The 26,848-nt window shown below is 39.2% G+C and overlaps 1 protein-coding gene across 1 annotated transcript in view; it reads left to right on the top strand.

The window, feature by feature from the left end:
* Positions 1 to 22,572, top strand: part of SLC26A3 (solute carrier family 26 member 3) — a 37,004-nt gene extending 14,432 nt beyond the window's left edge. The window contains exons 7-21 of the mRNA XM_069461945.1: positions 810 to 962; positions 1,634 to 1,716; positions 4,949 to 5,096; positions 5,208 to 5,321; positions 5,426 to 5,503; positions 9,165 to 9,260; positions 10,281 to 10,387; positions 11,465 to 11,534; positions 11,626 to 11,718; positions 12,964 to 13,059; positions 13,379 to 13,612; positions 15,406 to 15,460; positions 19,463 to 19,605; positions 19,737 to 19,802; positions 22,549 to 22,572. Coding sequence (XP_069318046.1) covers positions 810 to 962; positions 1,634 to 1,716; positions 4,949 to 5,096; positions 5,208 to 5,321; positions 5,426 to 5,503; positions 9,165 to 9,260; positions 10,281 to 10,387; positions 11,465 to 11,534; positions 11,626 to 11,718; positions 12,964 to 13,059; positions 13,379 to 13,612; positions 15,406 to 15,460; positions 19,463 to 19,605; positions 19,737 to 19,802; positions 22,549 to 22,572 — 1,560 coding nt within the window. The remainder of the gene's footprint in view (positions 1 to 809; positions 963 to 1,633; positions 1,717 to 4,948; positions 5,097 to 5,207; positions 5,322 to 5,425; positions 5,504 to 9,164; positions 9,261 to 10,280; positions 10,388 to 11,464; positions 11,535 to 11,625; positions 11,719 to 12,963; positions 13,060 to 13,378; positions 13,613 to 15,405; positions 15,461 to 19,462; positions 19,606 to 19,736; positions 19,803 to 22,548) is intronic.
* The last annotated feature ends 4,276 nt before the right edge of the window (positions 22,573 to 26,848 follow it).

The raw sequence follows: 26,848 nt of genomic DNA, 5'->3' as shown, positions 1-26,848 counted from the left end.
CATCCCTGTTTAGAAAGCAAAAGGAAATTGACTGATATGTAGCTAGGGCAATGATTCTCCCCTCCTCCAGAAGATGTGAAGTAGAACAGATAGTGTTCTGAGTTCTTCTATCAAGACCATCCTTGGGAGTCTGAGACAGAACTTGCTCCAAATTGGAACCAATGCTCTCTCACTCCCCTCCAGAACTATTCCAGAAGTGGAGTGTTCTAGATGCAAGTTGGGATCCAGCTTGGGCCTGCTTGATCTGTCCTGGGCCCATGGATATGGAACCCAACTGGCTTCAAGAAGTAAGACCATGCATAGTGCGCGGTTTCCTAGTTAGCCAGGAAACAGTTTTCCAAAAGTGACATGGAGAGTCAGCTAAGAAATGTGAAGTGTCTAAGCCCTCCTCAAAAGGCCAGGAATTAAGGTGATACATGCTAATAAAAAATATTAAAGATTAGAAGTTATTCCCTGGACATAATAGTAGGAATGATTGTGAAATAAAAAATAATGGCCAAAGAGACCCAGAAGCAGAAAAGACCCATTGCATCCAACAAAATTTGACACTGGCCAGAGATTCACGGCAAAAATGCTGGAAGCCTCCTCAAACCAGTGTGTCACCTACACTATGCTAACTTTTCCTTCTCATATCTCCATGCTAGTCTCTACAATTTCACATTCTTGGTTAACATGAACAGAACAGCAAACCGCTATCACTCTATGTCAGTGCTTTTGCTTCAATGTTTATTACCTATTTGCAGATAAGCATTGTAACCAAATCATACATTAATATAGGACTTTGGCTTTTTTTGTTTTTATAACTACAGACACTAGTGTCCATATTCTCACAAATACAGAAAACTAATGTTGCAGACCTCGTGACGGCCCTGATTGTCCTGCTCATCGTATTTGTGGCTAAAGAAATGAATCAGCGCTTCAAAGACAAACTTCCAGTGCCTATCCCAATTGAATTCATCGTGGTAAATGATCATTTTAAGAATTTCATTTCTTTTTCTTTCTTTCTTTTTTTTTTTTTTTTGAGACAGAGTCTTGCTCTGTCACCCAAACTAGAGTGCCGTGGCGTCAGCCTAGCTCACAGCAACCTCAAACTCCTGACCTCAAGTGATCCTCCTGCCTCGGGGCTTCTCAGAGTTCTAAGATTACAGTCATGAGCCACCTCGCCCGGCCCATTTTATGATTTTCTTTCATAGCTAGTCTAGTGTTCATATGTTGCATACACTTCACGACCTGTAGATCAGGAGGTTTTGGTGGGGCAGAGGCCACCTCTGCAGTTTCTAGGCATAATTTTTAGTATGATTTTCTATTCATTCAGAATTTAATAACTTCCTCTTATGATTTTGGGTTTATTCTTTTCATGTAAGACAAGGAGGGTGCAGAGAGCAAGACCTTTAGCAAGATGTGGTGATAGATCTATTTGAATTACAGCTGTGATTCCCGACCCTGGTGGCATGTTAGAATTGCCTCAGAACTTTTTTAAAGGTAACAAAGCCTGGGCTGGAGATTCTTAACAGGTCCGAGGTTGGGTTTTGGCAATTGTTTGTTTGTGTGTTTGTTTGTTGTTTGTTTTCCCCAAAGCAAGACTCTAAGTTGCATCTCATATTTCTAACTTGGGCAATTTACAACTTTGCAGACTGTGATTGCAGCAGGTATATCCTATGGCTGTGACTTCCAAACCAAGTTTAACGTGGCTGTGGTTGGGAACATGCAAGGAGGGTAAGTGGGTCTCCTACAATGGCATTTCCAAGCACTAAGCAGAGAGTAAGCAGTAGCTACAGGAGACGTATAATCTGAAACGCATTAATCCTCGTCAGAACCCTCCCTGCACCCTGCATCTGTGAGGAAGTCTAGCTTCTCTCCTTCTAGGAAGGAGCTACGGAGAATGTCAAGGTCCACAGTTCTTAATATCAGAAAGTTTCTTTTAGAAGATCTCACAAACCAGACCATGCAGGGACTCAGAGCAGCAGGAACTCATATGAAAGTAAGTCAGCAAAGTAGCAGGACGGTGGCCATGGAAGTCGGAATCCGCTAAGGAGTGTGTAACAACTCACCTGCCGAATCAACTAGCCCTGAAAAAAATAAATAAATAAATAAATAAATAAAAGTCAGCAAAGTAGTGAGAGTAGAAAACTAGGCAAAATAAACCACTTCTCCTCATCAAGGAGCACCAAGTGAAACCAGATTTCCTTGTCCATAAATTACTATAAACAATAAGTAGTGCTTTCTTTGAGGTTCCTGGAGCCAAGTTTCAAAAGTTCAAAAGAGACACCGAAGAAATACTGGCATGCCGCTTGAGCAATCCAGATAGGCACACTCTGTCCTTTATCATGATCAAATTCAAAACAAGGCCAGAGCAACTTTTACCTCTGCAAAAGGATGGGAAGTCCAGATTGTACAAGGAATTTTAAATGTATTTCATTTAGTAGATTGAGAGGGAAGATCCAGTTTTGTGCCCTCTTTCCTCTAACCATAGTATCAGTTTCTTCCAACTTACTTACCAAGGAAAGGTTGTTTTCCTGTTTTATTTTGTGTTTTTTTTTTTTTTTAAAGACCTCTCTCCCTCGCCATCCTTAACAAGTATTTGAGAATTCCAGAAATCGGCATTTATATGTATTACTGTCTTAAAAACAGCCAAACTCTTTTAAAGCCAAATATACATATATCTTTTTTTATTACCAGATCTTCATGTGTTACCCTTAATGAATCTCAAAGTCACTTTTACTTTAAAAACTTTTAAAGTGCAAATTAGTCTGAAACTGAAAGACTAGTTCTAGGGTTTCCCTCCACCCTGTACCTTTCAAGTGATTATACTTTATTTAAATGTCTTGAGGGACAAAAACCAATATAGAAAAATAAATAAATGCAAAATCAAAGAGAATCTTGTCAGAAGGGTTTGTTTTGTTTTTGTTTTTGTTTTTAGAGACATAGTCTCACTCTGTCGCCCAGGCTAGCATGGTGTGATCGTAGCTCACTGGAGCCTCGAACTCCTGGGCTCCAGTGATCCTCCTGCCTCAGCCTCCCTCAGCTATTACATTTATAGTAGTTGGGACTATAAATGTTAGCCACCACACCCGGTTTCTCAGAAGGATTTTCAAAATAAAAGATAAATTTAAGATCACTGAATTAAATCTTACAGACCTAAATAATAGTCTTCTTTAGTAAAGGTATTTTAAATGTCAATGGTTTAAGCACCACAAGGCATGTGGCGTAGGGGAGGGGGTAGCCCGAATTTATTAACCATTACACTCTAGTGAGAGGCAGTATAACCTTCCTGTTTTAGAGGCAGAGTGCCTGTGATTTGATTCTGACTCACTCCTTGAACTTGGACAAATTACGAAACTCTGTGGCTCAATGTCCTTGGCTGTAAAAATGGGGCTAAAAACAATAGCAACCACATAGGATTCTTGTAAGGGTTAAGTGAGTTAATAGTGTGACTTGCTTAAGTGTCTGGCTTACAATGGGTATTCAAACTACACCACTGTCATTACAATTTAACACCTAAATGAGGTACTAGGCATTTAACGTGCTTTTTATGCTTCCATTTTTTCTGGGTGATGATTGAGTGGGCTTTTTAAATTTCTGTTGATTGCAAGTAGAATATAATTGGAAGGTAATGATTCTTAATTATTGCTAATCTGTTGTCAATGAGTACGTCACCTTAGAAGTTATTTTGTGAAGTCTCACACACTAAATGCAAATAACTTGGCTGAAGAAAAGTGCTCCTTGAAACGAGAAAGGAAACACAAATGATATATTCAGATTCCACAGCTATAATAATAGCTAACAGGCACTTTGTACTTTACAGTGTATAAATAGTATTCACATGTATTATTATATTTGAGCCTATGACAAAACTATGAAGGAAAAAGAACAAGTATTCTTATCCTTGCTTTACAAATGGGGAAACTAGCTCAGAGAAGAGGGTTAGTGGCAGAGCCAGGAAATGAACCCAAGTCTTTAGGTTGTAAATCTCCATCACATCACTGTCTATGGTGTTTCGAGGCCAGACCAAAAGAATAATAGGGTCCTGGTTATTAAAAAATAAAGCAACATTCTCAGTTAACTTTTGGATTTATAATGGCAACAGAGTGTGACATAATAGCACTTCTTCAAAATTAGAGCTGAAAATGTACTACCATAGATATTCACAAACATGGAACAGCAATTCAGCAAAAGTTGACTGGATCCAATTAACCCACTTGCAGTAAGTTTTAGGTCAGAAACAGATGTCTATAGGAGCTGAGTATCTCAGTAAATTGATACTGAATTTCAGATACATGCACCCAGCAGTTAGTAAATGTAATTTCACTGCTCTGAGTTCATGAGGCATAAGTGCAGAACTATCCCGTGTGAGTTGAAAATTTCTCCGACACTATATCACTTTAAAGTGAAACCCACTCCCCATCGGGGCCATGGTTGGCTCTAGCAGTTCTGGGGAGTGCAGGGCAGAGTCCAGGACCCTTCTGTTTGCCAGGGGTTTCCCATGAATGGTTATTGTTATCAATGGGGAGAAGACGTTTTTGCTTTCCTTGTCTCAGAATTATGTTTGCTCAAAGACCCTTCATCCATGGATAACTGTTGGAGGCATTGTGAGTGATGCTTTGCAACCCATTGTAACAATGCAAGTGGAATCTAAGACATTTTACATGAAGCTAATAGGCATATACATGTACATTACAATGTGGTTATACTGGCAAAATCATATCTAATTAATGACTATCATTGGATTGAATTTGCAATCTTTTATCAAATTCAGGCAGTATTGCTTTTCAACAACAAGATAGCAGATTCCAAAGTTTTCAGTGGGGCTAAATTCTTGTAAATCATGCTTCAAAGTGAGGCACAGCTCAGCCTAAGTTGCCTTCTTTCATTGATTTGACCAACGATTTTAATATATGAGTTTCTAAGCAGGTTGGTGATATTCAGACTTGTTTCATTTCAATTTTAGATTTGAGGCCCCTATTACACCTGACATGACGATTTTCGCATCAACCATAGGAGATAGCTTCGGCATTGCAATCGTTGCCTTTGCAGTGGCATTTTCGGTTGCCAGCGTCTATTCCCTCAAACACGATTACCAGCTTGATGGCAGTCAGGCAAGTATGCAACCTACCCTGGGTCTAATTAGACAATTTTAAATAATATTTTGTAAACGTAATATCAATGGTGCCATTTCTAAAAAAGGTTCCTCTTTGTTCTGCTGCCAGGAGTTAATAGCCTTGGGAATAGGGAACATACTTAGCGGAGCATTCAGAGGATTTGCGGGGAGTACCGCCCTCTCCAGATCAGCGGTTCAGGAGAGCACAGGAGGCAAAACGCAGGTATTTCAAGATCTCTGCTGCAAGGGCCGTCCTAGCGTTGGTAACTGGGAAACTAAGCCAGGGGAAAAGTGGAGTTTGTGATGAGAATTTTTTTATCTTTACAGATTGCTGGACTTATCTCCATTGTCGTTGTGCTGATTGTCATTGTAGGCGTTGGATTTCTTCTGGAGCCACTACAAAAGGTAACACTACTCTCTCCTTGGATAACATCTCTCCTTTGGGTAATGTATCAAGGACCTTGGTTCTTAAACTCTGACAGCACAAACTAAACTAGGGAAAATGAGGGAACTACAAACTCTTAAATACTCTTCTTAGCCAGTACGCTGTGGACCAAAAATGTTTCTTTTCCCCTGGCAGCATGTTATGAACATTAGGAATGCAAATGCCAAACCGGTCTTATCTACTCTGCTCGTTGCATGGGTGTAGCCCTGAGTATAACTAATGTTGAAACGGAAGGCACCCTGGCACTGCAGCTTCGACAGGGATGGACTGAAGTGAAGATTTTCTGGCAGGTTGAGGTAATCAGGCCCCCTCTATCTAATTCAGAGAGTGGTGCTACCAGCCACACGAACCGTTCTTATGAATACGCCCTGCAGCTCCTAGAGCTTTGGTTTGCCTCCAAGACCAACACTGTCAGATTGTAGGATGGGAGTGAACAGCCAGACACAAACCTCCCATCCTCTTCCTCATACTCCTCTGGCCGTAATTTTAAGGGTTTGGTTTAATGCTTTGTAAACTGCTGCAGCACCCAAATTTAAAAAGCACTGGACCCTGGAAAATATAGGACCTCTAGGAAACAAGATGATGGTAAATACGTTGTCCGTTGCAGTTTTAATATGATTTTGAGTTGGTACTTGGAGCACTGGTGCTGCAGTTGTGTTGACCCACTTCTAATCCTGGCTCTGCCATTTATTATCTGTGTGTTTTTGGGCAAATTACTTAACCTCTCTGAACCTCAAGAGCACCTTTTTTAAAAAAAGGGAGGGGATCTGGGCTCCTGAGGTATACAATAAAAAAAAATAAATAAAATTTAAAAAATAAAAAAGGGAAGGAAATAGTACGTGCCCACACAGTGGCTGTGAAAATTAAATGAGATAATGATGTGAAGTACTTAGCCAGGGGCCTGGCATAGGATAAGCACTTGATAAATGATAGGCATTGTTGTTAATTTTATTATTATTACCATTCTACAAACTGTTGCACTTCTGACTACAAAGGACTTAGAGGTATGATGCAGCCCACCAGTGTCTATTGGCTGTTACCTAGGACTTTTCTCTCGGTTGGTAGCCAAAATGTGAATTTGACCCCAGGTTTCTGGACTGCCAGTGTGGTCATCCCAAAGAGCCTCACATCTGTCTTCAAGCAGGGCAGAGTACTGTTTGCCAAAAAGATGCTGAACTACTGATTTCAAAATGAATGGCATGAAAGGAGTCAAGAAGTCACCACTAAAGAAACAAGCATGTATATCTCAATAAAAATAAACACACACACACACTCACCCCTATAGAGAGGAGAATTCTGCCCTACTGTGCTGCTGCCGAGGCGTACGTATGGGCTCTGCCTCCCCACATCAATCTGAAGACACTGCAGAAATGATTATCATTTAAAATCCTGTCTCTCTCCTGAATAAACCACACTCCAGTACCTTGTCCAAGATGTTAATTCAAGCCCTTCTATAAAGGATCATATGAGAAGTTCTTCTTAGGCCACTGTGTCAGGAATGTCTTTGTTTCACCTGAATAGCTACTTTGCTTCTTTTTATCACATGAAGGCAAAATAATACATAATAATAGCTAACCATAAATATTTTCGGAGTGCTAAGCAGCAGCAGAGTTCTAAGTATTTTATAAGCATTTAATCCTTTATATTAAATGGAGGATGAATACCAAGTTCCTGGGAAAATTGTCCCCCGTTCCTTTCTGTGGTTTCTCAATGCTCTGTAATCTTTACTTTAAAAAGTTCTCTATTTGCCAGGCGCAGTGGCTCACGCCTGTAATCCTAGCACTCTGGGAGGCCGAGGCGGGTGGATCCTTTGAGCTCAGGAGTTCGAGACCAGCCTGAGCAAGAGCGAGACCCCCGTCTCTACTAAAAATAGAAAGAAATTAGCTGGACAACTAAAAAATATATAGAAAAAATTAGCCTGGCGTGGTGGCACATGCCTGTAGTCCCAGCTACTCGGGAGGCTGAGGCAGTAGAATCGCTTGAGCCCAGAAGTTTGAGGTTGCTGTGAGCTAGGCTGATGCCACAGCACTCTAGCCCAGGCAACAGAGGGAGACTCTGTCTCAAAAAAATAAATAAATAAAAACAAAAAGTACTCCATTGTATATGTAAATTATTTCAAATTGTTTTTCCATGGAGTGCTGATCAGGTAGGAAATAATGCCTAATAATTCCCATATGAAAAAAATATGACTATGTCTCTGCTGACAGGTGTCCCTTGATACATTCTATACTTACATAAAAGTCCTGCAAAAGGGGGAGCCTATTGTCTAGAATCCTTTGAACCCTTCATTCAGCTACCACAATGGTGACATCTTATATAGCTAGAGTACAAAACCAAGACCAGTACACTGACATTAGTACGGTATGATTAAGTAGATGACAGACTTTATAGTTTTCACCATCTTTTAACTGTCATTCACTTGTGTGCCATTTCTTTTTTAAAGTCACTTAAGACCATATTTCTTCTAAACAATGACTTCGGTTCTCACTGAGTAAAACTAACTGCTCAGATATAAAATTATAAAAGTTACTTATAAAAATTAAAAATACCCAGATTAGTTCAACTATCTTCAAGATATGAAAATAAGAACTGTAGCTGGCTTTTCTCTGTACACTGTACTTTCATGGCATGAAAGCAGTCAGTATACAAATTCCATACTCATTTAGAATGGAACAGCTCAAACTGGGGGGTTTGGGGAGAAGGGCATGATCCTACCCATGTGTTAAAATCCAAAGAAGGAAGAGAGTATATACTTAACTATTCAGCATTTTGCACCATAACTACCATAATTCCCTCAAGACAAATGGTCACATTCTGGCGTGTGAAGAATGAGAAGGCGGAAATGGGGCTATGGCAGAGCTCAGCTTACAGCCCCGAGCACTCAGTGACTCCACCGTGGTGGAGGGTGTCAACATCAGGGCTGCTTAAAAGAGGCTGTGTTCTGAGTGGTTAGTGCTGGCTTGGGAAACATTAATTCATTAGCTCATCCACTCATTTACTGACTTATTATTAAGCCCCTCCTATATGCATTTGCCACAGTGGGTTCTGGGGATACAGCAGTAACAAGACAGATAAGGTTCATGCTGTCCCAGAGAGTCCATCACGAGTCGTTGTCAACCTTTGTGATCTTTAGCTTCCTCTTACAAAATGGCATGATTGCTAGTAATCATCAAAGGTTTGAATTCTCATTCCAGGACCTCAAGCTCCCCAAGCTATTTTTTTTATAAAGAGCAACCCCCATCTCCTGTACTCCAACAAACAGACACACATCAGACTATCTCTGCTTGGGAAGAATTTGTTACAGTGATTTTCTGTCATAGATCTTAAGATCTGCCTTTCTTTGTTCCAAGGTGCAGGCTAAGTGCCATCAGATCATCCATGGCATAATCACAAAGAGCAGTCTAGCCCTTGTCACTTTGGCGGGGACAAAGTCATGCATGAGGACAGGTCAGAGGCCCAGTTCTGTAGTGCCTAGCATGGCATCACACACCGGAAGAGGGTGTATCCCTTGATATGCTTTGAGGCCCTTTAAAACACCTGCTTATCTACAGCCTTCACCTTTGCTTCTATATGGTTTATTTGATTAACTTAAAGTACATCTGGTGTTTATGTTTTTCACAGTCTGTCCTGGCAGCTTTAGCACTTGGAAACTTAAAGGGAATGTTGATGCAGTTTGCTGAAATAGGCAGATTGTGGAAAAAGGATAAGTATGATTGTGTAAGTAGACAAAATGGTATTTGAAAGAGGAATAAATCACAATGGCATTTTAATACCAATGTGAAATGCGTATTTATATTGTAAACTAAGTGAAATTTTGTTTCTATATAACCTTAGTTTATTTGCTATCTTTAAATTGCATACTTTAATGATCATTCTCTGGGATTTTAATTTTAAAAGATGGGCTATTGCAAGTAGGAAGTGCTCCATGAAACACTAGTGTAGAACTTCCTTAGCTCTGTTCTAAAAGTTCATGCAGCCGCCCCGACTGCTGCAGAAACTCTCTGAATTTGAGGGTATGCATGGTTTCTGTTCTTCATTACATAATGGATTAGTTTCTAGAGAATCTGTGAAGAATTTAAATTCTGAACATTTCTTTTGGAAATACTCGTTTTTGGGGGGAAAGGGTCCCCTTGTTCTCAACCTGCCTTGCTGTAAGAAGCAGAGGTCATAACTTTATCAGGGTCAAAGTCTGTGGTATGAAAATGCTTGTTAACATACTCTATGGTACAGTAAGAGCATAAACCAGTAAACTACACTTGGTTCACTTTTGTTCCTAATAGATAATTGTGGGGGATTTTAATACTCTTTTGGCATGCTAAAATTCTTATAGTGATAGTAGCCATTAATTAAATCAATAGACTAAGAATAAGAGATCAGTATGGGCTCTCCCAGTTCATTTGTTGCTTTTAATGAACAGCAGTTGGTTCTGAAATTTTTCCTCAGGCAGATAGACTCAATCCTACTTCCTTGACTGGTCAGGGACAGGATTAGAAATGGATACAGTCTCTGGATTTTTTCATATTTGCTCATATTTCTGTGGCCCAGAACGTGAGCCAGCAGAAATGACCTCTTTGGGACAAGTGTCTTCTCCTGTGCTCTTTGCTCCCTGGCCCAAGATGACAACTTCCTACCTCTGATTTTGGCCCTAGAAGTTCATGCTTTCTCATATCTCTGAACCTAAGACATTGTACTTTAATCAAAATAAATTGTAGTATATGTGTTGCTTTCTTTTCACAGCTAATTTGGGTCGTGACCTTCATCTTTGCCATTGTCCTAGGACTCGGGTTAGGTCTGGCAGCTAGCGTGGCATTTCAGCTGCTAACCATCGTGTTCAGGACCCAATTGTGAGTGTTTGTCATGCATTGTGATGGGCTTTGACCTCCCCAAATTAGAAGAGAAAAAAAATCATCACTGGTTAAGAAAAGATAGGCCTGCATATCTACCAGGACTGGCCTGTACATCCTTCCTTAGGTGGCTCCACCAGGGCCTGAAGAATGGCCCAGTTTTATGGTCTGCTCCATGCTTTGATGCCAATTAAAAGAAATCTTATAAATCTCTAAGTCTGTTTGCCCAGCTGTAAACCAAAAGTAATTCTATTCTTACCAGGTTTAATGTCTTTGCCTTAGACTTGTTAAACATGGGAATGTGTTAGTGGAGGGCTCACCCTTTTCATAGCTTATTAGATTGTACTCCCACCTTAAAACCATGGAGCTGGATCAGAGAACATCTTAAAGTCCCTTTTCCCCCTAAAATTCCACAAAAGTCATTTGGAATTCTTGATTCTTAAGAGTCACCCTGTCCAAGCATCATTTTGATTTTTAAATCTCTGCCAAATAATATCACCACCATGTGGCCACTCAGCCTATTTTGGATTACACGGTATGACAGAGGAATAAAGCTCCTTGGGAACTAAGACGTTCAGGAGCAGGAGTTGTTGTCGTAGTTATAGTTAATCCCAGACTGATGGAATACCTTGGCATTGAAATGCTGCCGTACTCTTTCTTTCATTTATATTTTCACTCGATTCTTTACTGAGGACCCATCAAACATAGAGACAAACTGAATGGTCACAGGCAAGCCATATTGCTTCTCCATGTCCTCATCCATACAACTGGGTGGTCCTATCCGCCTCACCAAAGAACCGTGACATTCAGAATCAAAATGGCGGAAGCATATGGAAGTGCTTTATAAACTGTAACGTGGCAACTGGCAGGCACTGTTTTGGCAGCTTTGGGAGGACACAGTGATAAGTAAAACAAGGTGTTTGCCTTCCAGGGTTTCTGATGGCATGATGCTTCCCCAGCATTTTAAATTTTGAAAAGTGAGCCTGCTTTAGTATGCTAGAAAAAAAATCAGTGTTAGCCTTATTGGGCTAATAAACACGCAGAGTGATTTACTTGGTGTTGTTTTTTTCCCTACAGTCCAAAGTGCACCACATTGGCTAATGTTGGAAGGAGCAACATCTATAAGAATAGAAAAGATTATTTTGATGTAAGGGAAATTCATTTTTTTCTTTGACTTGCTAAATGATATTAGTATCAATCTAATTGGCACCATCTGATATTATTTCTCTGCCTTACAGATGTATGAGCCAGAAGGAGTGAAAATTTTCAGATGTCCATCTCCTATCTACTTTGCAAACATTCGTTTCTTTAGGCAGAAACTTCTAGATGCTGTAAGGTTTGGGGTTATTTAACTTTAAAAAAAAATTCTGAATATCTGGGAATGAAGTGTTTCTTCTTTAACAAGAAGGTCATTGACTTTACGTATGTTGTTGAATCTGGGTTGTGTTAGTGTTTTTGTTCCCCATGTCCCAGAGGAGGTGAAACTACCTTATAGGGGGTCTCTTACTATGTCAGGAAAATAAGCCTCTTTGAATGGATTCCAATATAGAATCCTTTTATCAAATCTGCTATATGGTAAAAAGACTTACCATAAGGTTTTGGGCTACTGATTTTTAATAGATATCATCCTACGGACTTTTCTTGGGCATCAACTTCAGAAACAAGGGAGCATTTACTATTTAACTGCATCATTAAAGAGATTCATGATAGTAGGTATAAATGAATGTTTAACACTAAATAACAGTGAATACTGAGGGGCCCTGGAAAATTGGAGAGAAGACAAGAAAACAGTCTTTAAGGTTAAGAAAAAAAAGCTCAGTATTCTCTCTGGAAATATGCCTTTTGATCTACTCTATACCTTGCATAGAGCTTCTGCCTTTGGCCCTAACTATTATTATTAGTTTGATATGCATCAGATATTTTTCTATACAACTGTTTTTTTTTACAAAAATTGGATTATATTGTGTACATGGCTTTCTATACTCCCCTTTTCACTTAATCTAGTATCTTTCCATCTAACTACATTTTTTGTCAAACATTTTTTATTACATCACTTGATCCTCCTCTCTTATTACTGGGGAGCTAAATACTGCAGCAATATGAACATATTTGTGTTGAAAAGAGGAACATAAAGGTTAGCCCCAAATACAGTACTAAAATTATAATATAAAATTATATAATAATAAATATTATAAAATCATATACATTTTAATAAAATAAAAATTATATAGAAGCAGAATACCATGTAGGTGCTACCTACCTCAATAGATAGAAAATCCCCTGAGTTAAATAGGCTCAAAACACAAACAGATTCAAATAGGGTTTATATCCATTCCTGGATAAATCCTGTACTGTATAGAGGTTTTTGATTGTTGGTAACAGCATACAGACTGAGCAGACCATGGGTATGACACAATGTTGTTGCTGATTTTGTTTAAACCACTTGTAAATTTTATCACGAATATCTTTATTTTCTGTCCCAATCCCTCAACTCATCCCAGTGAACGTTATTAGAATTATGCTATACAACTAGCAGAATATTCAGTACTCTTGTAACACAGTAATGGGTTTCTCAGGTTGGCTTTAGTCCACTCCGTGTTCTACGCAAGCGCAACAAAGCTGTGAAGAAAATCCGAAAACTGCAGAAGCAAGGCCTGCTGCAAGTGACACCAGTAAGTTTCTTCCCTATGTTTCTGCGAAGTACAGTTACAAACTTAGGAAAGTATAATTCAAGGTGTCAGTTCCATTCTTTTAAATGAAATGCCAGACAAACATGGTATTTCCTGTGTCAATTAATGGCGTATTTTTAAATGGCATCTGTGAGGGTCTCCCTAAAATCTTAATTCTCCTGGGGAAAGTACCAAAGACAAATGTCTACAATCTCTGTTTGACCCAACTTTGAATCTGTGCTTCAGAAACTCACTGGTTATCCTTGACATACACAATGTACTTCTTGCTCGGAGTTACCGTGCTTGTTATCCTCTCCTGCAGAAAGGAGTTATCTGCACCATCGACACCATAAAGGATTCCGACGAAGAGCTGGACAACAATCACATAGAAGAACTGGATCAGCCCATCAATACTGCAGACCTGCCCTTCCAGATTGACTGGAATGGCGATCTTCCCGTCAACATTAACGTCCCCAGAATCAGCCTCCACAGCCTCATTCTCGATTTTTCAGCAGTGTCCTTTCTGGACGTTTCTTCAATGAGGGGTCTCAAAAAGGTAATTTCTGTTTTCTTAGTGGAAACAACCATGATCAAAAGGTAAAAATTGTATTTGTGGAAGGATGCTCCTTTAGATAAGACACTTAATTAGAAGTCAATTATTAATATAATCTTTTTTTTTTTTTTTTTTTTTTGAGACAGAGTCTCACTCTGTTGCCCAGGCTAGAGTGAGTGCCGTGGCGTCAGCCTAGCTCACAGCAACCTCAAACTCCTGAGCTCAAGCGATCCTCCTGTCTCAGCCTCCCGAGTAGCTGGGACTACAGGCATGCGCCACCATGCCTGGCTAATTTTTTCTATATATATTTTTAGCTGTCCATATAATTTCTTTCTATTTTTAGTAGAGGTGGGGTCTCGCTCTTGCTCAGGCTGGTCTCGAACTCCTGAGCTCAAACGATCCGCCCACCTCGGCCTCCCAGAGTGCTAGGATTACAGGCGTGAGCCACCGCGCCCGGCCTATTAATATAATCTTAAAGTACATTAAGATTAAGACTGAGTAGACAACTGCACTTAGTCTCCTATCAAATTTCAGTTGGATGGTGTTTTCAAGTCCTCATGGGCATTGTATCTAAATTACCCTAAAATCAGAAAAGATCTAGAAAGGTCCTGGGAAAAAAAATGGAATAGTGGATCCTTTTGTTTTTATCCTCATCCATTATAAGCTGATGAAATTTCACTCAGCTATTAAAAATACGTCTCAACAACAAAAAACCCAAGTAGACATAGGAAAGAATAAATGTCACATGTGATTTAAAAACAGGACTGAAACAGATTGCCATCTATTTTCTTTCCATAGTTTTGTCAGCATTTCTAAAATAAATTAGTTTCTAACATACATAAAGAAAGTTTAAGAAATTCTACATCTATTTCTTTTTCTTGGTATTTTACAAAAATCTCCCTAAACGAGAGCTGCCCTAAGATAAGACCTATTCAGTACAGGTGAACTTATACAAAATTAGAAAACAGGATCAATTTAGTATCCTTCAAACTTATCTTTAAAAATTTTTTTAACATCACATAACTCTCAAGTTTGCTTGCTTTTTCTTTTCTTTCTTGGTCTTTAGTTTTGTTTATTTTAGCTTAGGAGAAACACACACACACACACATTTAATTTTTGATCCTAGCAGTACAGCACAAAGGACAGGGACTCTGACTTGGGTTTCTTTAAAGCCCTAATTCTTATCTTAGTTCAGTGCCCAGTAGAGGTTCTAAAAGTATTCATTGACAATGGTGATGATATTAATGACCACCTAACTTGATCAACAGTATAAGCTATTTTTTTTACCTTATATGATCTTACTCATATCGCTACTGGCGTTTGTTCTTAGCCTAGAGACCTAGAAAACAGATAAAGAGTCCAGTCACTGTAAACAGGAATAATTAACAACTTATGGGCCATAGGGGTTTTTTGTTCGTTCGTTTGTTGTTGTTGTTTTGTTTTACTGTTTGTAGGTATAAAGCTCTAGTTGAGAAGGCTCTTAGAAGATACTGTTTTAAAATTAAATCAGAATTGTTCTTGTGAGTTTGAGGCAGTACATTTTCCCATGATAATTCCCTAAAGAATGATCATTTTTAGCTTCTTACTGAGGAGGATGGCTCTTCTATTTGGGTATATTTCTTTCTGTCACGGAGCCTTGCTTTTAACTTTGGTATCTCTTTATACTATTATCTCTTTTCAAAATGTAAAAGGTTCTAAAAGCATTTATCACCTGTCAGATATAGTTATGATAGTTTCCTTTACATTTCTGACAAGTGAAAATGTTCCCTAAGGAAGATGTACTTTCTTTTTGACAGATATTGCAAGAATTTATCAGGATCAACGTAGACGTGTATATTGTTGGAACTGATGGTAAGTTGTTTTATTTTTACTTTATGTTCTGACAGTCACTTAAGGCTCACTGCCAACTCTCAACCTAGACAGCCTCTCCAAACAACAGGGATTTAACGTGATCATCAAGAAGGGAGCCTAATTTGCAGCCAGGCCAATAGAAACCCTTATGGACACAGTGGCTCACGCCTGTAATCCTAGCACTCTGGGAGGCCGAGGTGGGAGGATCACCTGAGCTCAGGAGTTCAAGAACAGCCTAAGCAAGAGTGAGACTCCATCTCTATACTAAAAACAGAAAAATTAGCCAGGCATAGCAGCACAAGACTGTAGTCCCAGCTACTCAGGAGGCTGAGGCAAGAGGATGGCTTGAGCCCAAGAGTTTGAGGTTGCTGTGAGCTATGATGATGCCACTGCACTCTAGCCAGGGTGACAGTGCAAGACTTTGTCAAAAGAAAGAAAGGAAGGAAGGAAGGAACGAACGAACGAACAAACACACACTTGTGGATCTTTATATTTTAGTTGTGTTGATATGTAATTAAATGAATTTTACAGTTTGAATCCTAATTTAGTAGTCAGCAAACGAGTGAATATGTTAACCATTTTTTACTCTAAACTTCCTGAAAAAAGTAGCCTTGTATTCTGTCTCTCTCCTTCTCCTCCCTTGCACTCCTGAGCCCATAAAAACTTGTTTGCTGCTTCACCTTGCTAATGAGATGTAGCCCTTGCAGAGGTTAACAGTGATATTCAGATTGTCAATATTTTTTGTAGTGGGGAGGCCCAGAGTCTCTCTCTGTCACCCAGACTGGAATGCAGTGGCAGAACCATAACTCATAGCAACCTCCAACTCCCAGGCTCAAGCAATCCTCCCGCTTCTGCCTCCCTCCCCAGTAGCTGGGACTACAGGTACATGCCACCACACCTGGCTAATTTTTTCATCTTTTGTAGAAAGGGAGTCTCACTCTTGCTCAGGCTGTTCTTGGACTCCTAGCTGCAAGCAATCCTCCCATCTCAGCCTCCTAGAGTGCTAGGATTATAGATGTGAGCCAGCGCCTGGCCAGATTGTCAAGATTAACTGCCTCCATGTTGGCCTCCTTTGGCTGGAGCTCACTTTAGCATTTGCTCCTTTCTTTGGCATTTGTCTTTGAAACTCGCTCCCTCCCTGACTTCTACAGGATCATTCTTCTGCTGCAACTCCTACCTCTCAGAGAGCTCCTCAGTTTCTGACATTGGCTCTTCTCCCATGCCTTGGACCAGTCAGTCTTCCCCAAGCTTCAACCTTAAACTCCATTCAGTAGTTCTAATTCCATGGACTCTTTCTAGTCAATGTCCTCCATGCTTATGACTTCAAGTGTATCTACATGTTAATGAATCCCCAAACTATACCTCCAGCCCAGACCTTTCTTCTGGGCTGCAGACCCATGTACTCAACTGTCTGGATGGCCCCCAGGCATCTCAGAGACACATAATTAAAACTAAACATATGACCCTCCCTCCCAAAACTATTCCTTCTCCTTTCCTATCTCAGTCACTGCATCACTACTCACCCCGTTGCCCAAAGTAAAACTCCAAAGCCATCTTTAATTTCTCCTTCTCTCCTTCCCTCTACCTTCAGTGGGCCACCAGGTCTTATAAATATTTCCTCTTAAATCAGTCTCTTCCTCTCCATGTCCACCCAGGCCCTCTGGAAGGACTTTCTAATTAGTGTCGTTATTGATCCCTATAATATTATCCCATCCCATTTGCTGACTAGAAATTTCCTTCCAGAATTTTTCCTACAATAACTGAAGACTTCCTTGCTTCCCCAGGCAGAGCACTGGGTCTTCGCACTGTTTGCATCTACAGAATACACACAGACCACATCATTCTGCACTCCTGTGTTTGTCTTGTAATAAGCAGGTGTTAGTCTTGTTTACCTGCTTATTGCTTGTCTCTTGCCTAGTTCCTAGGATGTGACAGACATTCAGTAAAGACTTACTGAGCACCTACTATTTATCAGGCACTGTTCTGGGTGCTGGGGATCTAGCAGTGAATCTGACAAAGCCCCTGCCCTCATGAAGCTTATAGTCTCATAGGAAAGCCACATAATAAGCAAATAAAAACATATTTCAGGTAGCGCTAAGTGCTGTGAAGAAAAAAGCAGGGTTAAGAAAGAGAGCAATGGAGATGGTGCTGTTGTAGGCTGGCGATGGAGGATGTCCATAGAGTGACATTTGCACAGAGACTGGAATGCAGTGAGGGCATCAACCCTGACAGTATCTTAGGGGGAAGCATTTTAAAGAGGAGGGACAACTGGTACACAGGTCCTCAGGAGGGCAAGAAATTGGCATCTTTAATCTCTCCCTTTCTATTGGTTCCTATCCCTAAAATCTCCAGATATCTTCCAGTTCAAGACTTCCTTATAAGTAAAAATATTCTCTTGATCCAAATAACCTTGCAGTCTACTAAGCAATTTTACTCCTTCCCCATCATGGGCAAGTGTCTATTCCTGCTGTCTCTGCTGCCCCACATTCTTCTCGATCTTTAAGAAACATCATCACCTTCCTTCCCATTGCATGCCACCCACCTCCCTCCCAGGTTCTGGTGACAATGCCCTCCTCTCTCCCTCTCCCTCAGTCACTGGGAGGTCCTGTCTATGGTGAAAGCTTGCCCGTGAACAAACTCTCCCACCTCTGTGCTTTAGTGTCTTCTCTGTCTCCACCGTTCTCCAAATCCTAGGCACCTTTAAATGTATCTTAAAGGTATCTACTCAGTTCAGTTTTCCTAGATACCCACCAAGAGGAAACAGTCTTTACCTACTTTCCCAGAATACCCACAGTCCATGATCTGTATCTCTCTTATTTATTCAACACAAGAAGGAAGGACCTACTATGTGTTGGGAATTACATTAAAACTAAGAAAACAATAAAGGAAAAAACTAGATTGTTTCTTGCCCTCTTATTATACAACACTTTTACTTTCAGTACTATAGTTATACATAAATGTTCTATCTTCCTTGAGGGCAAGATTCAAGTCTTATTTATCTTTTAATTCTTCTTATTACCCAGCCAGAGTTTTACACATAGTAGACATCAGGTAAGATTTGGTTGAATGATTTATGCAAACTAATGCTGCTTAGTGCCTACAAAAATGAGATTTCTGAAGTGATTGGAGAGATAATGTAGGTGCTAAAGATGATGTTTTCTGATAAAACCCAGCAGCTTTGGGAAAATGGGCTACAGTTAAGTCACTGGTAAATAATAGGTCTGGCAGTCAAGAACCACAGCATATCACTGGTCCATAAGTATATGTTCTATTTTGGCAGAATACCAAATTTTAATAACAAACCACACTCAATGCTCCAAATCATTAAGTAGAGGCCAGGCGCGGTGGCTCACGCCTGTAATCCTAGCACTCTAAGAGGCTGAGGAGGGTGGATCGTTTGAGCTCAGGAGTTCGAGACCAGCCTGAGCAAGAGCGAGACCTCGTCTCTACTAAAAAAAAAAAAAAAAAAAAAAATAGAAATTATATGGACAACTAAAAATATATACAGAAAAAATTAGCCGGGCATGGTGGTGCATGCCTGTAGTCCCAGCTACTTGGGAGGCTGAGGCAAAAGGATCACTTAAGCCCAGGAGTTTGAGGTTGCTGTGAGCTAGGCTGACGCCACGGCACTCTAGCCTGGGCAACAGAGTGAGACTCTGTCTCAGAGAAAAAAAAAAAAAATCATTAAGTAGGGAGATTAAATCACTAGGCTCCTTCCCAAATGAAAGTGGATTAATTTTCTTCTAGAAACTAAGTTTTTCCTATTTGAACCTTTTCCTTCTTCCTTTTCACATTAGGGTATTCAATACATTTTTTATTAGAAATGCAGCCATTAGTTCCAGAAGACAATGCACTAACGATACACCAATATTGTACCATTACAATCCACCAATCATCAATGAAAAGCATATTTGCAAATGAAAGTTCCAATTACCTGCCTCCAGGGGAAATTTGTGGCCAATTACTTCTTCTTAAGGGTTACCGTTTCTTTTCCCTCTTCAGATGATTTCACTGAGAAGCTTACTCGCTGTAAATTTTTTGACGATGAAGTCCAGAGCTCAATGGTTTTCTTAACAATCCATGATGCTGTTTTGCATATTTTGATGAAGACAGATTACAGTACTTCAAAGTTTAATGCCATTCAGGTACCAGCTCTTTGATGACTTTCACATTTGTATAACCGATTATTTATACTTCCTAAATTTCCCTTTATTTTTCAACACCTAAGAAAAAACAAATTGGTCTCTAATCCATGGTTCCATTCTCTTTTTCTCAGGAAAAAGAAATGAAACCTGATTTTACCATAAATACAAATGGAAGATTACGTAAACGGGACTTTCAGGTAAGATTCTTCAACAGGGTTATCTTCACCTGGACATCACAGCAAACGAGTGTAGAAGTAGGGAGGCCCCTCCCAGCACGCTGCAGAGCGTCTCTCGCCCTCTGGGCCCCACCCCCAGAAAACCAGCCTCACCTGGGATTTTGGGGAAAGTAAACTCAGACCACAACAAAAAAAGATGAAAAATAGTGATAGTAGATTTCTATTAACGCAACAGTGAGCATAACTTTTTATTTTTCCAAAGTACTTACAACAGTGCTCTTATTCTGGCCTTGTAATAATCAATGAGGCAGGGAAGGTATTGATCTATTTCCGTTTACAGATGAATTAGTGGTAGAGGTGAGACGCTAACACGCACCTCCTGAGGTGCACGGGAAGTCCCTAGCACAGTGAACGCACAGCAATGAAAGTGAAGTTTCTTTCCTTCCTTACTAGAATGAGTTGCCAATTTATCATTTAACTAGTTTCATTTCAGTCTATAACACTCATTTCTAGAACATTCAACCCTTTAAGGCAATGTCTCTAGTTTGGGAAAAGCAGAATCACAAATCAAAATGGGTTTCTGCTATAGGCCACATATATAGTAGGTGCATTACATTCATTATTTCAATTCTTGTAACAATATACAAAAAAGATATCTTCATTTTACAAATGAGGAAATTGGGAAAGAGGCTCAGAGAACTTAAGTAATTTGCTGGAGGTCACACACCACCTGAGCCCAACAGGATTTGAACAGAGTAAGATCTGCCTGACGACAAGACCTGTCTTCTGTTTAGTATAGTATACCCCCTCTATCTTTTGGTGAAAGATTAAGGGATTGAGGGACAAGAGAAAGAATCTAATGATTGTCTTCAAGTATGGGAGGTGGCTGGTGAGATTTCTCTTAGTTGAAGAAAGGTCTAAGAACAGGAGAAAAGGAATTTAGATTAAAAATGAAAACCCGGGCGTGGTGGCTCACGCCTGTAATCCTAGCACTCTGGGAGGCCGAGGCGGGAGGATCGCTCGAGGTCAGGAGTTCGAGACCAGCCTGAGCAAGAGCGAGACCCTGTCTCTACTAAAAATAGAAAGACATTATACGGACAACTAAAAATCTATACAGAAAAAATTAGCCGGGCATAGTGGCGCATGCCTGTAGTCCCAGCTACTCGGGAGGCTGAGGCAGTAGGATCGCTTAAGCCCAGGAGTTTGAGGTTGCTGTGAGCTAAGCTGACGCCACGGCACTCACTCTAGCCTGGGCAACAAAGTGAGACTCTGTCTCAACAAAAAAAAAAAAAAAAAAAAATGAAAACCCGGCCAGGCGCGGTGGCTCACGCCTGTAATCCTAGCACTCTGGGAGGCCGAGGTGGGTGGATCGCTCGAGGTCAGGAGTTCGAGACCAGCCTGAGCAAGAGACAGACCCCGTCTCTACTAAAAATAGAAAGAAATTATCTGACCAACTAAAAATATATATATATATACATTTATATATATATAAAAAATTAGCTGGGCATGGTGGCGCATGCCTGTAGTCCCAGCTACTCGGGAGGCTGAGGCAGTAGGATCGCTTAAGCCCAGGAGTTTGAGGTTGCTGTGAGCTAGGCTGACGCCACAGCACTCTAGCCTGGGCGACAGAACGAGACTCTGTCTCAAAAAAAAAAAAAAACAGAAAGAAAAAAGAAAAACCACCTGTAACCCTAGCACTCTGGGAGGTTGAAGCAGGAGAATTGCTTGAGGCCAGGAGTTCAAGTCTGGCTCTGAGCAAGAAAGAGCAAGATCCTGTCTCTAAAAAAAAAAAAAAAAAAATAGAAAAAATTAGCCAGGCATGGTGGCTCACACCTGTAGTCCCAGATACTCAGGAGGCTAAGGCAGGAGGATGGCTTGAGCCCAGGAGTTTAAGGTTGCAGTGAGCCATGATAATGTCACTGCACTCTAGTCAGGGTAAGAGAATGAGACCCTGTCTTGAAAAAAAAAAAAAGAAAGAAAAATAAATGTATAGCATAAGATAAACTTGGAACATTATTAAGAGTGATATCAAGTAGAAAAGGTCATTCCAAAAAGTTGGATAGACTTGAGGTGAGAAGAAAGCCTTGAGCACCATGATTCTGTTTCCCAGGACTGCATTCTAGAGAAACCCAAATCTGGCACCTTGCCCAAGTGCCTTATAAGCAAAGCCCCATAACAGCAACCCTCTCCACAGTGGTTGGAATTCAGAACTGTCACCAAGTATTATTAAAGGATAAAGCACAGAAACAGCATGGTGTCTTATGAACAGCATGAACAAACTTAATGTCTGATCCAAGATTTAGAACCGATTATCTGACAGAATGTAGTCAGCACAATGCCGTACCTTGGCTTCCCCATATGAAATAAAAAGAAACATTTAACACCAGCTCCTTGCCTTGCTTAAAGGGCGATAAATCAGCAGTTGTGGATAGGCCACCAGTGGTGATTGGGGTAAAAGCTGAATGTGCCAGGCCAGCACACATAGCCCTTTGGAACAAATGTGAAATAATATATCGCTACAACACATTGTACTATTATATTATTTTGATTAAGTGAACTTAAGCCTTTAAAAGACACACTATTACAACATGGTATCACGTGTATCTATCGCTGTTAACCAAGTAGCAATGGAAGGTATTTGATCATTAAAATTCAAAACAAAAAATGTGTTGATGACTCTGGTAAATTCTAGCTCCCAAGATATGGTTATTGAAAGCAACAGAACTTAACAAAGCTTGTAAAACAAGAACTTTCTGTCTTCTTCCAGGTACCAATTGAAACGAGATTCTAATCAAAATATAATTCAGAGGGATCCTCATCTATCACATAAAGAACAACTTTATACTCAAAAAGTTATCGATAAGTTCATACATTGTATGAATAATATTTTTATTTGACAGAATTATGTTTCAAACTTTGGAACGAGATTGTTCTAGCATTGTATATTTTTCACATCTAGTTTGAAATTATGTAAATATTCTTAATTTTATATCTTATAGGTTTATCAAAGGATGAAAATTATTTTGTTTATATGTATATGCAGCACTGACAGATTTCCATCCAAGTCACTGCCTTCATGCACATGTTTTACACTGTACTGACACCACTGTTTTGAATCTCTTAATTTATACAGGTCATACTAATACATCTCATTTTTTAAAATTTAGTTGTACAGTGGATGTGTCTTGTTTTGTTAAATTTCTTGTTAGCTTTCTGAAACATATTGCTGTGGGTCCCCCTCCTGTATAGTGGTCGGGCTGGAAACCTGCTACATGAGAATCTTGTAATAAACCCCCGTAACAGGGCTTCTTTGCCCAGATTTTACGATTACCAATCCAGCTTTTTAAAGCACCCAACCTCCTATCCAGATTTAAACACAATCCTTCTTATGTAATACCTGTAACTATACAGATTTAGTATGAAAACTGCATAAGCTAATGGGAGCTATACAACAAAGCAAAGAAGGTGAAAAGTAAAGAGAAACCATGATGGGTAGCCAATTCTTCCTGGTCTCACTGGGAGGAAAGAACACAGATGGTAGGAAAAACTATGACTCTTGTTTATTCACTGCTGGTCCTTGTAACTTACAGGGCAGAATAACAGGGCTCTAGGGTTCAATTTAGCTGGAGAATGAGGTTCAGCGCCCTGATTTTCTTTTTCACTAACATTGTTCTTGGTGAAAATTGTATTTATTTGTGTAATAGAAATTAAACATCAGCACCAACAGAAAAGGATTCAGTGTCCTCTATTAAACATCAAACCACTTTGTCAATGGGAAAAGCTGTCCCAATTGTTTTAGATCCTGCCTCTGAATGTTTATTGTCAAAGTACCCTTCCATCCTTTGTTAGTGTCTTTACTGACAGGGCTTGTCTATTGGACTTAAAAATCAAATACAGAAAGGTAAAATAAAGGTTATTTACACAGCCAATCTTAAAAAACTAGAATATCAACACTCTTTATAGCAATGTTTAAGCTTTTTGAGTCATGAACACTTCATAGTCTCATGCACCTTGTGGACTTTAGAAGAAAAAATATATATATACATACATACATTTATATATGATGCCCCATAAATCTCAGGTTAAGAGCTTTTCTTTTATAGAGGGTAGGAAGTAGGAATTGAAAACAGGAGCCTATTTAATTGATCATTTGGCTTGAGGGTGAAGCAAATGCTTTATACAAGATTGTCACAGATGTCTGCATCTTCCCAAGCAAAGGTGCCCTCTGCATTCTTCTTACCAACCAAAAAAAAAATCCAAACAAACAAAAACAGAAAAAAGGTACAAGCATTCCAATACTTGTGCCCACATCACAATACACTCAACCTTAACATCTTGAAGGTTCACTTATACCCATCCATAAAGTTTTTTTTCTCTTAGGCCTTTAAGGTGGATATGCTTTGAATAATGGGAATACATGGGGCCAAGCCTCTACTTGCCTGCCTCAGAGCAAATATTTGAAATTGACTAGTACAAAGCTCTGATCCCTGACCTAGGAAGAGGTCAAGAGGCCATAGAAACCAAAGCAGGATTGAAGGGAAGAGGATGCAACTGGGAGACAGAACAACTTGGGAAGAGACAAATATATCACTAAAATTAAGAAAGGCTGAACCTAATACATGTTCAGCAGTTTATCTTTAAAATCATTTTATAATAATTATTTAAGCATTTGCTACATATTCTTATCTAAACACTGTAACTTACCACTTAGAAACATAAAATGAAATGTTTTAAATGCAAGTCTGACCCTACACTGCATGAACAAGAGAGAAGAGGGATATTTAAACCATTTTTCTGGCATCTCCGTCTGCATTTCAACATGTCAAAACTGATCAACTGATCTTTTCCATCTCAGTTAATAACAACTCCATTCTTCAAGCTGCTGAAGCTGAAAAATGTCAGGAAATCCTATTGACTCTACCTTTAAAATATACAATCATTTAATTCTCAAAATAGCCCCAAAAGGTAAGTACTATGATTACACCCACTTTTTAGAAAAGCAAAGTAAATCAAGACTCAAAGAGGGTAAGTAACTAGTCAAAGTTATATAGTTACAGGTAGTAGAGCCAGAAATCTGTCTAGACAGTCTTAACTCCAGAGCCCAGGCTTTTAATTAATTAGGAAACATTACCTCCTAAAAGAAATTAAGACCTGTCTAAAGGCAAGACTAAACTCAGGAATAATATAGGTACATTCTACAGATTTGTCCCAAAGTCACTAATTTAGCATTGTGCAATAAAATATATCCAGAACAGCTATTAGGAAATATATTATTAATGCTCAGAATTAAATACATTTAATATTTCCCTCTCATTATGGTTATGTATTTTGGTAATATATTTTTAAACATAAATTTTTTTTTCCCTGGCCACCATACTTTGAAAAATATAAGAAAATTTTTTGAAGAAAATTTAGGGATGACTATAAAGAACAATTTCTAGATAAGTTAGAGTGTAAGCTCCTAGAGGGCAGGAACCGTATCTATTTTGTTATTATATACCTGTATCTAACATATAATGGGTGTTTGGTGTTATAAGTATATATTTCACACAATATATACATATCCTTCCACAAGTCGCCCCCTTCCCACTTCTTGATACCTATAATGTTATCACCATCTCTGTGTACATTATTAAAACACTCTTCTTCCTGGTCTCTCTGCTTCCATCTTTGCCTCCCTAGTCTCTTTTCAACACACAGCCAAAATAATCCTTTTGCAAAGAGCCGTATTCCATTCCTTTGCTCAGAACACAATGGCTTCCCAAGCCCATCAGAGTAAGGTCAAAGTCCGTGGCCTAGAAGGCCTCTAACCTCCTCTCACTATTCTTTCATTCATTCCACTCCAGTATCCCTGCTATTCCTCATATATGCCAGGCACAATCCCACTCTAAGGCCTGAGACTGTGCCCTCTGCTTGGAAAGTTCTGCCCCACATTATCTACATGGCTTTCATCTACTTCATACCTTTGCTGAAATGTCATCTTTTCAGTGAGTTCTACCCTGCCCATTTTATTTAAAATTGCAAACCTACCAAGACCTCAATTATCCGCACTTTTCCTTTTTTCCATAGGATTTTATCACACTTCTAACATGGTATATAATTTAATGATGTTTATGGATCATCTGTCTCTAGAAACTGGTGCATCTCAAATGCTCAGAACTGTCTCTAGCATATAAATGCTTGAATGAATCTTTACATCCCACATGATACTCAGTATATAATTACTGCATATAGGTCATGAAATACTACACTTAGCATGGATGAGGATGCTTACCAGCAAATAGAGCCTATTTAGTTACCAGATCTGTAACTAAAACGACTTGATATACACACCAAAAACGTAATAGCACTTACCTCCAAGGAGGAAACTCTTCATTGGGAGAGTGGTCAAGCGGATCTTTACCTTTACTGTAATATTACAATTTTTCCCACAAGATTTACTTTGTAATTGAAAATGAGTACAAATTTAAAAACAAAATAGTAATGAAAGGTTTTGAATGTAACAGGAAGAAAAGTGAAAGGGAGCAGGATTTTTCAATCTGAATAGAGAACAATTTTAAAGGCAGAGTAATAGGAAAGAGGCTTAAATGCAGTATGAAACTTGGTGTTTAAAACTACTAAGAATAAACTGGGATTTCTTAGGTCATAGAATAAAATAACCTAACAATTTTAAATGAATGGATTAAAAAAAAAAAAAGATGGTCCTACCCATGTGTGAGAACTAAATCTGTAACTTATAATTGTTCATTTCAATCCCGTAATTCCATAGTGCCTAAAAATTCACAATATTTAGAAACAGAGGACATGGGAAAAATAAACTTTAACACTAAAAGTGTTATTTTAAAAATTCCACCTTAAAACTTTTTCCCTCAGTGATGGAAAACTGAAGAGTCATGAATCAAAACAAGGTGTTTAAAATTCCAAGTCACTTTTTATTAGTATCACTACCAAGTATTTTGCCTGGCTTACCCCTTCACTTCAAGTCTAGTATAATGGATACTGCTTTATGAGGTTGTGCATATATAGAATAAGTAAACTTGGTTTCTAGGCCATAATTGAACAAATTA

The sequence above is a fragment of the Eulemur rufifrons genome, chromosome 29, assembly GCF_041146395.1.
Source record: "Eulemur rufifrons isolate Redbay chromosome 29, OSU_ERuf_1, whole genome shotgun sequence".
NCBI classification, from domain to species: domain Eukaryota; kingdom Metazoa; phylum Chordata; class Mammalia; order Primates; family Lemuridae; genus Eulemur; species Eulemur rufifrons.
This window is presented reverse-complemented; position numbering and strand designations above follow the sequence as displayed.